The 12,684-nt window shown below is 42.0% G+C and overlaps 1 protein-coding gene across 5 annotated transcripts in view; it reads left to right on the plus strand.

Moving 5' to 3' along the window:
• Nucleotides 1–9,404, plus strand: part of LOC110526533 (poly(rC)-binding protein 3) — a 57,630-nt gene extending 48,226 nt beyond the window's left edge. For 4 of the 5 annotated variants that reach the window (XM_036982186.1, XM_036982179.1, XM_036982195.1 and 1 more), the window contains 11 exons: nucleotides 1,135–1,257; nucleotides 1,389–1,445; nucleotides 1,611–1,727; nucleotides 1,954–2,085; nucleotides 2,728–2,856; nucleotides 3,092–3,196; nucleotides 4,340–4,381; nucleotides 4,848–4,923; nucleotides 5,643–5,695; nucleotides 6,054–6,223; nucleotides 6,740–9,404. In XM_036982186.1, the coding sequence (XP_036838081.1) occupies nucleotides 1,180–1,257; nucleotides 1,389–1,445; nucleotides 1,611–1,727; nucleotides 1,954–2,085; nucleotides 2,728–2,856; nucleotides 3,092–3,196; nucleotides 4,340–4,381; nucleotides 4,848–4,923; nucleotides 5,643–5,695; nucleotides 6,054–6,223; nucleotides 6,740–7,100 (1,320 nt within the window). In that variant the 5' untranslated portion in view covers nucleotides 1,135–1,179 and the 3' untranslated portion in view covers nucleotides 7,101–9,404. The remainder of the gene's footprint in view (nucleotides 1–1,134; nucleotides 1,258–1,388; nucleotides 1,446–1,610; nucleotides 1,728–1,953; nucleotides 2,086–2,727; nucleotides 2,857–3,091; nucleotides 3,197–4,339; nucleotides 4,382–4,847; nucleotides 4,924–5,642; nucleotides 5,696–6,053; nucleotides 6,224–6,739) is intronic. The other variant, XM_036982202.1, reaches the window with a different exon arrangement.
• The last annotated feature ends 3,280 nt before the right edge of the window (nucleotides 9,405–12,684 follow it).

The following is a 12,684-nucleotide window of genomic DNA, read 5'->3' on the forward strand; positions in this document are numbered from 1 at the left end:
ACAGGTCCACTGGGCTAAAAATTGACCAGCCCATTTGGCATTTGCCCGAAATGCCAGATGGCCAGTCCGCTCCTGGTCAAAGGTCATGCATGACACACTTGATAAGATACAAAAAAGACAAATACAGTTATGTTTAAAGCGTTGGCGTTGTAATGGATTGTAGTTAATGAGGGGGGAGGGGGGGGGGGGGGGGGTGTAGGGATTGATACATTTATCATTAGGGTAAAACAAATCTGATTTTTTTTAAATCGAAATTAAAAACTTTAGAAGCCTTTTTAAACCTCAAGTACACTACAAGTTAAAATTCTCAGCAACAAAATAGTGATCAAAAATTATCCTACATCTGATTAGATTAGGGCAAGTTCTGATAGAATTTTGGATTGTGGAAAGAAGGATTCTGTCCCTTCACACTCACCGACAGAGTAAAGTAGTATGTTCATATTTGAGTGTCCCACTCCTGTCTGTCTTACATTCAGAGACATTCCTCTGTGGTTCTGGGTGTAGGATGAAGGGTACATGGGAACAGTGGGACATTGTGTTCCCACAGTGTGATATTACTAGGGTATTATTAGAGACGGTCACACAGACATCACTTGATCTCCAGCCCTGTAGGACACAAACAGCTCCTTTTGTATTTCTATCTAATCAAAGAACAGTCTCACAAGTTCTGTTTAGCTGGAACTAATGAGGGAGTCCAATGTGAACATCACACCAGCGGCAAAGCAAATTTGACCCAGTCACAGATATCAACCACTAAAACAGGATCATAATGATAAGCCTTGCATCATAGGGATAATGATAAAGAAATATGTAACTATGTATGCTTACCGGTACATGGGCACAATTAACTCTGGAGGTTTCGATTTCACTTTTAAGTGATGTGGCAAAAACCTGAGGTCAAAATCAAAGACAATTGCATTCACTGTAGGGACAACTCTCTAATCGTAAAATGACAAATTCATTGTCTCATTCATTCTGGGAAAGCCTCCACATATAGTTGTATTGATTGCATGTTACACTGGATGCATTTCAAGGGTCGTGAAGGGCTTTCTAATTTAATTTTATGACTGACTGAACAAAAATCAATTGACTATGCCAGTTTCATGTGAATTGGGTCCCTCTTTATGTCTACAGAGTGTTGTATGAAGCTGAGTGTCTAGACCGTTGATAAGTGTGAATATGTCTGACAAGGAAGGTGGGGCCTCAGAGGGGGGGCTGAATGTTACCCTCACGTTACGGCTTCTGATGCATGGGAAGGTAAACACGTCTCGTCATTGCAACATATCTCTATTCTTTTACATGATTCCGATCGTCGGATCACGTTAAAAATGTTTGAATGTCATCATTTTATTGATTTATATATTTGTTTGGTGTCTCATTGTTAACAGGAAGTGGGCAGCATAATTGGAAAGAAAGGGGAAACCGTCAAAAAGATGAGAGAGGAGGTAAGTCGTGTCCTTACAACTGTATATATATATAAAAAAAAATATTTTCTGACAAAACAAATGAAATAAAATGCTAATTTCAATAGAATTGGAATATGCTTTCGGGAAAATAGGTATTTTTTACATGACTCATGTCATGACCTAAAATGACAACTGTGTTTCTAGAGTGGCGCTCGCATCAACATTTCGGAGGGATCTTCTCCAGAGAGGATTGTTACCATCACAGGACCAACAGAGGGCATCTTCAAAGCTTTCTCTATGATCGCTGAGAAGTTTGAGGAGGTAACAAAAGACTCTGCTACCATGTAATCTGGTGTGTCCTTATGTTAATATCTTACAAGTAAAAATGCACTTAATTCCCTCACTTTGGGCCACATTTCACACAAAACTTCCTTTGACTTCAATGAATGATACAATACAAAATATTTTGTCAGGAACGTGTTAGAATTTCTGAGATTTCACCCCCTATATTTTGATAACCTGAAAACCGTCTTAACCTCTATTTCAGGACATTACAGCTGCAATGACAAACAGCACGGTAACAAGCCATCCTCCAGTGACACTCCGCCTTGTGTTCCCAGGGAGTCAGTGTGGCTCCTTGATAGGCAAAGGAGGCTCCAAGATCAAGGAGATCAGAGAGGTAGAAGAAGCTAGGCCCGAAGCATCTCTCAATTACTTTCTGTCTCTCTTGACAACAATTTTGTCCTAGCGGGAGCTCATTTGATTTAGCCTGGTCCCAGATCTGTTTGTGCTGTATAGCCAACTAATGACTGTAGGAGTTGTTTATACAGCATATATCTGGGATCAGGCTACATTTGATGATCCCATCCTAACCTTTCAATCACCCAATGAAACAGCCTCAAGTAAATGAATTACAATGAAGCACCAGCACCACGCAACACTATTCAGGGAGACTGATAAGCCTGGAGTACCAAACAATGTGGCCAAGCAAACATTCGTATTCATCCATGGAATTGGGTGCTAAATCCTCATAGTAAACATAGTACATTAACTATGAAGGAGGATTGCACTCTCCAAGTAATTGGGTGTCAAATATTTATGTTGACATAATCTCGGAACACAGAAACCAAATCTTGTGTGTGCACTGGCTAGCAATGTCACAAGAGACTAATTTGTACAACATATACATTGTGCATGTCAAAAAAATAAACACAAATTCAGACATTGTACAGTTATATAGGAATAATACATGATCAAAAGGAATCTTTTGACAAATGATGGCCTCTCTTTGTAATTGACTCCCATTGTATGTGATGTTCAGACCACAGGTGCTCAGGTGCAGGTTGCAGGGGACATGCTGCCAGAATCCACTGAGAGAGCTGTCACTATCTCAGGCACTCCTCAGGCCATCACACAGTGTGTCAGACACATCTGCTCTGTCATTCTGGAAGTAAGCCAGCCAATACAATTAACGTACAGTATTATTATAGCATCCAATTGTTCAAATTTATATCCAGACCTGAAACGACTCAAGGATTGATAATTATGGTATCTAACTACACCATAATAATTGTGACTACAGCCATATCAGGGCCTAAGAAACAATGGGATCTAACTAGTTGCAGTTGGTAGTGATGTGTTTGTCTGATCAGTCATTGCTGTTTGTTGGTTGGTTGTGTCTTCAGTCACCGCCCAAAGGAGCAACTATCCCATATCGCCCCAAGACCATGCCAGGAGCCGGCCATCCAGTATTTCAACAACAACAACAACAACAACAACATGCTTCACAAGTGAGTTTTTTGTTGTTGTTGTCTGTACAAAAGTTACACTTGAATACAATACAGTAAGATAAAAATATATATATACACATCAGCCCCTTGGCGCTGATGATTGGCAAGTGATGGCAGGTGATCAAATAGCCTTCTAAGGTTGATGATGTTATGTTCAGGAAATGTACGATAACCTTGTTCAAAAAGCCTGCATGTCCATTAGAATTGTTTATGTGTCTGTATATCCCAATTCATTCCTTGAAAATGATAGACAAGAACCTGTTACATGACGATGGAAGGCTGGAAGGACAGCTACTAGCCACATAATGTTGTTGTTGTATATTCATTACCATACCTGCTTGTAATTAAAGACGTCATTAAAATGAGCTCTGGGAAAAATTCAAACTAGGCACTCATTCCGCTCATTCTAGGAATTTCATGGAAATGAATTGCATTTCCTGTTATTCCAATTAAAATGTAGATTCTGCATCTTCCTGGCCTTTTTTGATTCCGAGTAATCAAGTTAAGAAATGTAATTGGGGTTCAGGCTACAAAAACATTCGGAGATGTCACGCAATGTCACGCAAAAACATCCAGTGCATCTTTTCACCACTAGAGGGAAGCATCCGCATATATTGACGTCTCTCCGCTGTTTGTAGAATGTGAGTGGCCAGATGTGAAATTGCTGCTACAGCCAGTTGACTTTAAACATCTATAGTCTCCGGTCAGAGCTGTCATATAATTACACAGCAGTTAGTAAGCACATCGCCACGTTACAAATGACGGCAATGTACAGATGGGCATCAACGCTAGACAAAATACGGCACTTAAACCTCTCGCTTTGCCATGTGGCATTATCCGTTATGGCTCCCATTTTACATACAGACAAATCCATTATGACCTTTCACAAATGTGTGTATCCGATTGGACATCCTAGGCAAAGCGAAACCAAAAAAAAATGAAATGGGTAACCTTTCGATTAAATTAGGTGGATCGAAACATAGACGTAGTAGTAGCTACAGATTGTGGGAATGTGACCAAAGCAGCATGGGACATACATCAAATCCTCATGTGTTGCAACCATTTAGAAAATAATCATAACGGGACAAGAGGAGAAATGGTCAAACAGTTATAATACCCCACTCCTGTATCCCATTTTTGCAGGCCTTCACAATTCAAGGACAGTATGCGTATCCACATCAAGATGTAAGTGCATTTGTCTGATCCAATAACACCCACCCCAATGACCCACTCCTGCCCACAACCACCACCAACTTCCAAGCCACCACTATGCCCTCAGTGCACTCATTAGCAAGGAGGAAACATTAACACTATCCTGTACTGTGGTGTTTATTAACACTAGCATAGCAGCTTGCTTTGTTTCAGAAGAGTGTGAGAAAAGAAAGGGACCATGACAAAATAAGCTAACGGTAACTTGGCACCTCTTGCTCATAGAAATACCACATCTAATATTGAAGAATCTCATCACTTCCATGACAAGCCAGCATAATTCTGATTCTGATGTCAAACGTCGAATTCTTCACCAAACTAACACACATTCTGAACTCTGTGTTTGAATTTAAGATTGGCTCTGTATTGTAGCTCTAGCTGTCAGCTCCGCTGAAATAATCCAGTTTGATTGGTTAGTTCTAACTTCCTTCCTACCCTGCAGTTGACCAAGCTTCACCAGTTGGCTATGCAGCATATCCCCCTCCCTTCCCTTGGGCAAAGCAACCCTACCTTCCCTGGTACGTACCCAAGGCTCCCTGGGAAAGTCCATCTTATCCCTCTCTCTCTCTCTCTCTCTCTCTCTCTCTCTCTCTGCTCCTCTTTCTTCTTCTGTGCTCATCACACCAATCAAAAACCCTCTTCTGCTTCTGGAAAGACCACGTCTTCTTTTACATGTTTAGGTTTTTACTGTATGTCTGTAAAGATAGAGCCATTTTGACGAGGTGGTAGCCTACATCTTACAGAACCCTCATCTCACAGACCCCTCTCCTTAACCTTGGCAACGATTCTCCTCTGTCTCTAACGTCCTCCCTACCACCCCCTGACCTATACCACCCCATGTATTCTATCCCACAACAAAGAAGCAGCCAACCGAGAAAAAAAAACACAATATTCAAACAGTGAGAATTATTGAATTATTCCAATTGTTTGATAAATAAATAAAAAAGACAGGGTATTGCTGAACATGTATGCATTCCAAAGGATACATTCACAGATTGAAATGCTAAGGTATATTATTAATCTATCATTATGTATAATTGTATGCATTTTATAATCACAGCTGTTAAGTCGCTTTGTGCTTTCATGTTAGATGTACATGCAATGTGATTTGAAGTCTTTAATTAAAGGTGACCAAATAATTGTTGAATGTCATGTCTCAGGGATCATACATATACAGTGACATGCAATGCCACGAATTTCAGTGCATACGGAAACAGTGCTATGTCCTACTCTGCAGGAATGGATGCCTCTGTCGCCACAAGTTCTCAGGAGCTGGCGATACCCAACGACGTAAGTCTTGCTCAGTCTTATCAGCGTCATACAAGGTACAGACTACAGATCGAAGTCATTTAGGCACCGGTTCTGCTGCTCTCAAACAGAGAAGGACAGCTGAAATGGATTGTTGTTGTTGTTGTGATACGGAAGCCAACTGAATGCTGTCTCTTTACATGATGTTCTATTCTTATCTTCAGGACAGATCTCCAATTGTCACATGTCCAAGCTGACGAGAATATTTTTCAGAGTTCCAAATGGTGGAGATAACATTATGGAGGGTGCAGATGTTTTAATTGGACTGATAATCCACGAGAGAAACGTGTGACACATCTTTTGACTTCAATTTGTCACTTTCCTATCTTTTCCTCCTCAGTTTATTGGCAGCATAATTGGCAGACAAGGCAGCAAGATCAATGAGATTCGCCAGGTGTCAGGAGCTCACATCAAGATAGCCAGTGCCACGGACGGATCGCCCATGCGCCAAGTCACAATCATAGGCTCTCCTACCAGCATCAGTGTGGCACACTACCTCATCAATGTCAGGTAAGACTGCCTCACTACCTCTAACAGGTCAGTTGTGAGTTGTGACCCATGAGGCACTACAGTACATGACAGGCAACTGACAAGACCCAACTGAAAATAGAGAACAAAACAGGCAAGATAGTCAAACAACGTAAAACAGTCTAACAACAGACACGACAGTCAAACAACAGACAATATAGTCAATGTAACAGTGTTGACAGGAAGGAAGGATGGAATTGTTTTGTTTTAGGGAAAAGCATTACATATTATCTAAGTGCCTTGGGGTCTACATACAATCTAGTGATCCAAACTCACAAAAGCATGAACACTTTTTTGTCTTACTGCTTTTAACACATAACATTCCTCATTTGATTATTTTTTTCCCTTTCTCTCACTCTCCTCCCATGCTTTACCCATTCTCTTCCTGCCTTTCTTTGGATATGCCTCCCCTTAACTCCTTTGCTGAACCCTACCTTCCCATCTTCTCCCAACCCCATCCTTTCCAAAAATGGCTACCTTCCCTGTATCTGTTTACAGCTTAGAGATGGCTAAATACACCATGCAGGCTGCTTCCTCTGCGTCATCTGTTGACCTCAACAATATGAGCTTCTCTCAGTCTGCTCCCACTGTCTCCACACCCACCTCTATGGCTGTCATGGCCGCCACCACCCAAGTCCCTGGCACCATTAACATGCACTCCCCCTCCACCTTACAGTCCATCCCCACCCAGCACTATGCTGTCCCCGTTTCCAGTCTGCTTGGCATGAAAACGCTCCCTATGCTGGCTATGCACCCAGCAGCTGCCTCAGGGCTCCTGCAAGGTCTATCCCCTTACACCACTAAGATTCCTACTGCTGGCATGAAAAAACCTGAGCGCCAGAAGTTTGCCCCATATTGACATATGGGATAAGAATTGAATTCCCCTTCCAAAAACACGCTTGGGGTCAGTACTGCATAACACTTGTTCCCTGTTGCAAAGCTTGATTAAGATATATTGACTGTATGCAGAGGCCTCATGCCCGTAGGGGGGACAGGGGCGTGTTCCCCCTCAGATTTGTCTCGTTGAAAAATATGTTGTTGTTTCTCTGTGATACTACTAGCCACCTAGCAATTTTATGAAGTTGGCTTTAGGTAGCACAGATAGGTTCCCAATCTCCTACCCTCATTACTAGCTACCAAGAAGCCATTTCAGGATATAAATAAAGTTAGAGTAGCTCGTGTGCAAGGTTTCCTGCTGGCAAGATTGCTACACCTTAGAAAAGCAAGCAGTTGCTAAATGTACTGAATAAAACTCACATGAATTTAAATATTTTACCCAGACTTTAGCAGAGCAGCAGAAAAGCATATAAGAGGTATGCTGAGATGTGCTGAAAAAAATAAACATATTTTTGGCATATAATTAAGCATAATGATTATTCTCTAGTTTGCAGGATAAACCTTTCAGCTGTTTCACACACACACACACACACACACACACACACACACACACACACACACACACACACACACACACACACACACACACACACACACACACACACACACACACACACAGTAGTGTCACAGTAGTGTAACAGTATTGTTTGCAACTGTAACTAAAGCGAAATACCTACTTGTGTATCAGAACATACGCAACAATAAACAGGCATTTCTCAAGCTTACAGTATGTGATGCACAGAAACAGCTGATCCTTCCAGCAGAACAGTTTTTTTGAATCGCTGTAAACAGTTTGCCAATGATGTGGTTAGGAAAAAGCCAGTTCCAAACCAGAATTGACGTTGTACCAGCTGCATTCTATCGGTAGGGTAACTGTTAGGTAACACTTTACTTGACACCGAAGTGTCAAGTATTATGACATGGCCATAACCATGCCATAATATGTCATAACAGCTGACATAATGTGTCATAACCTGTTATAATATGGTCATAACACTGTCATGACCCATATATTTACACCTCTTGTGACATATATTGCGTTATTTTATGGCTGGTTATGACACCTACATCAGAGTGTCAAAACCCACATTTATTCAAATGAGTTTTTTCACTGCCAAGATGTTTCCTTTTGTTTGAATGTTTCCTTCTTAAATCCTTTGTTGTTGTGGTAATATATTTTTGTTACAGTCATGCTTATTTTTTATCGTCATTTTTCAAAAACGATCTCGTAGAAAATGAAGTTTATTGCACTGCCGTGAAGCATGATGACCTCCCTGTGACACTTTACGTGGACTAAGAAAATACAATTTATGAAACTGTCACGAAGCATCACGACCATCATAATCATACAAGCCAGATCGGCCTATCACGTACATGCCCTTATATCAGTCATCAATCAAAAAGAGGGTGTCTTGTCCTGCTCCTGCAATCGGATCGTGCATTCATCCCAGTCATCAGCAACAGAGCATTGGGGTAGGTGCACGTCCGACATCAATGTGTGCGCAATTCAAATTCTAATTGAACATGGTCCATTTTGTATATTTTTTATATCACATACATAAACATACTGTTGACACGTAGGCCAGGATGTAATGGAATGTTTTGCCTTGTGTGGTAGCTTTTGAGTGTTTTGACAGGTGTCATAACCAGCCATAAAATAACACAATATATGTCACAACAGGTCTAAATCTATTTATTATAACAGGTTGTGACAAGTTATGTCAGCTGTTATGACATATTATGACATGTTTATGACCGCGAACGTGAACATTTATGTCGCTGGTTGTCAAGTAAAGTTATTACAGTGAAGTTTACTGTAACAATGGTTTTTCCGCTTGGTCATGTTTTTTCCTCCTCCTCCAATAGGCTCTCGTCAGTGGTTACAGACTTGGGTGCTCTGTAGTATTGTTGCACATGCAGTGCTGATGGGATTACTCTAAAGCCGCGTTGGATTCTTGTGGCTTTGAATCTACACAAAAATCCTGTAGAGTGGGACTGGCCTAACTAATTCCTATAGTTCTGTTTTTTTGCCGCTTGGTTTTCTCCAGAACTGAAGTCAAAATGAACAAACCTCTACAGTCCAATTCATATTCCACTCTGCTCTCAATATCTGTGGTTGATGCAGCACACTATTGTAACCACGTTATGTTTATGCTCGTGTTTTTAATTAGGTTCTACTCTTAGTTTTGTTGATGAGCTCTTATGATTTGTTATATTTGTCCCAGACATGAAATTACTTTTAAATAAATCAAGCTTTTTACGAATACAAATTAGTCATTTCTCCTTTTTTATTGCACAGCAAAATCAAACACGTTACACACTTGAGATTAGACTACCCCTCAGTATTAGTAATTACTGTTTTCATCTACAGTATCTTTCTCCTTCACATGAAGAGTGAGCCATAATTCAGATATGGCAGGGCTGTGCACAGACCTTTCAGGGGACAGGTGCTCAAAATGAAAAAGCCCAGGTGTTAATCAACTGTTCTGCTGCTGTGACAGTACTGTTGATATTTAAACGAGGTAGCTAGCTACCTACACGCACTCGACATGTCTCAAGCCATGCATGTTTGAATACTGGGCACCCGCAATCTCCTGCAGGGCAGACTGGGAAACAGGCACAACCGGGCGCACTCGAGCTCTGTACAGGGCAGATCAACAGGAGCAACCAACAGACTGGGTGGGGCAGGGCAAACATGATGACATCACGACAACTTGCGAACGGTGGGTTCTGAACAACAACGTTAAAAAATCTATACGTAACATTTTTGTTTGGGGGAAATATACCACTATCCAAAAGGGCGCTTTGGAGACTGGAAGGCCTAAGGGGCATGTGCTCTGCACAGGTAGAGCCCTATCTGTGCACATGCCTGTCTGCCTGAGATATGGTATGGTAATTTAGTCGACATGCCTTTCCACTTTGCTAGACTATTTTTCAATAATTCATTGTATATTAACGTCTGGGTTATTTTTGTCAAAATAACCTTTCTCTAGGAACTAAGCCACATTTATATATACCGTAGCATTCCTATGGGGGAAAATTGTATAGAGTTGCATGACACAGTATTCAAGATATGGAGTTTCAAGACTGTTATATCTTGGCTAGAGTTTGTCATAAGACTTTCTGAACATACTGTTGGGTTCTGGGAATATGAAATGTTACTTATTAATTGCACTGATGGAGTGATAAGGTTGAGGGTCTGAAACAGAAGTCAAGGGTTATAGGAGGAAGGCATATAGTGTGTGCTAACTAAGCTTGGAATGTGTTGAGTGCAGGGAAGCGATTACATGTGGCAGGCATGGGGAGACGGGTGGCGATCTTAGAAATGAACAAATGGCACTGGGGGTGAGAGGGTAATGTATAACGTTTACATTATGTCAGGATATGTTATTGTTAGCCACCAGGGATCATCTGGGAGGAGGAGAGACACAGTCTGGTATCAATAACCATGACAGGCTTGAGTTGGGGAGGAGTGAGCACTTTGGGGTAGAGGTCAGGACAGATGAAGTGAGGAAGAACAGATATCACTAAGGTTCTGTCTAGCAGCAGGGATGCATTGGCTGTTCAGTTGTGGAGGAGGAGACTCAGCCTAGGAGAAAGGGTTAAATATCAGTGCTTGTGTGAAATGTTTTTTTTTTGTCTGAATTACAGCTGTAACGACCCTTTGGGATGAATTAAACCTTGTTAAGCTTCTCTAGTGTCCGTGAGTTATTTACTCTGAAAAATAAGAACCTAACAATACCATACAAAGTCTAATATATACAGCTAACTGCCAAAATAATGGAAACATCTGAGTAAATCAGGGATGGAAACTATATTGAAAGCAGGTGCTTCCACACATGTTGGGTCCTGAGTTAATTAAGCAATTAACATCCCATCATGCTTAGGGTCATGTACTGTATAAAATGATGGGCAGGCCATTATTTTGGCTACCATGGCTATGTCCCCATAGGATGACAATGCCCCCATCCAGAGGGCACGACTGGTCACTGAATAGTTTGATGAGCATGAAAACGATGTAAACCATATGCCTTGGCCGTCTCAGTCACCACATGTGAAGTAAACACTTATGGAAGATTCTGGAGCAGGGGCTGAGACAGCGTTTTCCACCACCATCAACAACCAAATGATGCCATTCCTCCAGACACTTGTAGAATCTATGCCAAGGTGCATTGAAGCTGTTTTGTCTCATGGTGCCCCTGTTAAAACCCTTTATGTTGGTGTTTGCTTTATTTTGTCAGTTACTTTCTACAGCTCGGCATTCAACACCATAGTACCCTCCAAGCTCGTCATCAAGCTCGAGACCCTGGGTCTCGACCCCGCCCTGTGCAACTGGGTACTGGACTTCCTGACGGGCCGCCCCCAGGTGGTGAGGGTAGGCAACAACATCTCCTCCCCGCTGATCCTCAACACTGGGGCCCCACAAGGGTGCGTTCTGAGCCCTCTCCTGTACTCCCTGTTCACCCACGACTGCGTGGCCACGCACGCCTCCAACTCAATCATCAAGTTTGCGGACGACACAACAGTGGTAGGCTTGATTACCAACAACGACGAGACGGCCTACAGGGAGGAGGTGAGGGCCCTCAGAGTGTGGTGTCAGGAAAATAACCTCACACTCAACGTCAACAAAACTAAGGAGATGATTGTGGACTTCAGGAAACAGCAGAGGGAACACCCCCCTATCCACATCGATGGAACAGTAGTGGAGAGGGTAGCAAGTTTTAAGTTCCTCGGCATACACATCACAGACAAACTGAATTGGTCCACTCACACAGACAGCATTGTGAAGAAGGCGCAGCAGCGCCTCTTCAACCTCAGGAGGCTGAAGAAATTCAGCTTGTCACCAAAAGCACTCACAAACTTCTACAGATGCACAATCGAGAGCATCCTGGCGGGCTGTATCAACGCCTGGTACGGCAACTGCTCCGCCCTCAACCGTAAGGCTCTCCAGAGGGTAGTGAGGTCTGCACAACGCATCACCGGGGGCAAACTACCTGCCCTCCAGGACACCTATACCACCCGATGTCACAGGAAGGCCATAAAGATCATCAAGGACATCAACCACCCGAGCCACTGCCTGTTCACCCCGCTATCATCCAGAAGGCGAGGTCAGTACAGGTGCATCAAAGCTGGGACCGAGAGACTGAAAAACAGCTTCTATCTCAAGGCCATCAGACTGTTAAACAGCCACCACTAACATTGAGTGGCTGCTGCCAACACACTGACACTGACTCAACTCCAGCCACTTTAATAATGGGAATTGATGGGAAATGATGTAAATATATCACTAGCCACTTTAAACAATGCTACCTTATATAATGTTACTTACCCTACATTATTCATCTCATATGCATACGTATATACTGTACTCTATATCATTGACTGTATCCTTATGTAATACATGTATCACTAGCCACTTTAACTATGCCACTTTGTTTACATACTCATCTCATATGTATATACTGTACTCGATACCATCTACTGTATCTTGCCTATGCTGCTCTGTACCATCACTCATTCATATATCCTTATGTACATATTCTTTA

Source organism: Oncorhynchus mykiss, chromosome 1 (genome assembly GCF_013265735.2).
Source record: "Oncorhynchus mykiss isolate Arlee chromosome 1, USDA_OmykA_1.1, whole genome shotgun sequence".
Lineage (NCBI taxonomy): Eukaryota > Metazoa > Chordata > Actinopteri > Salmoniformes > Salmonidae > Oncorhynchus > Oncorhynchus mykiss.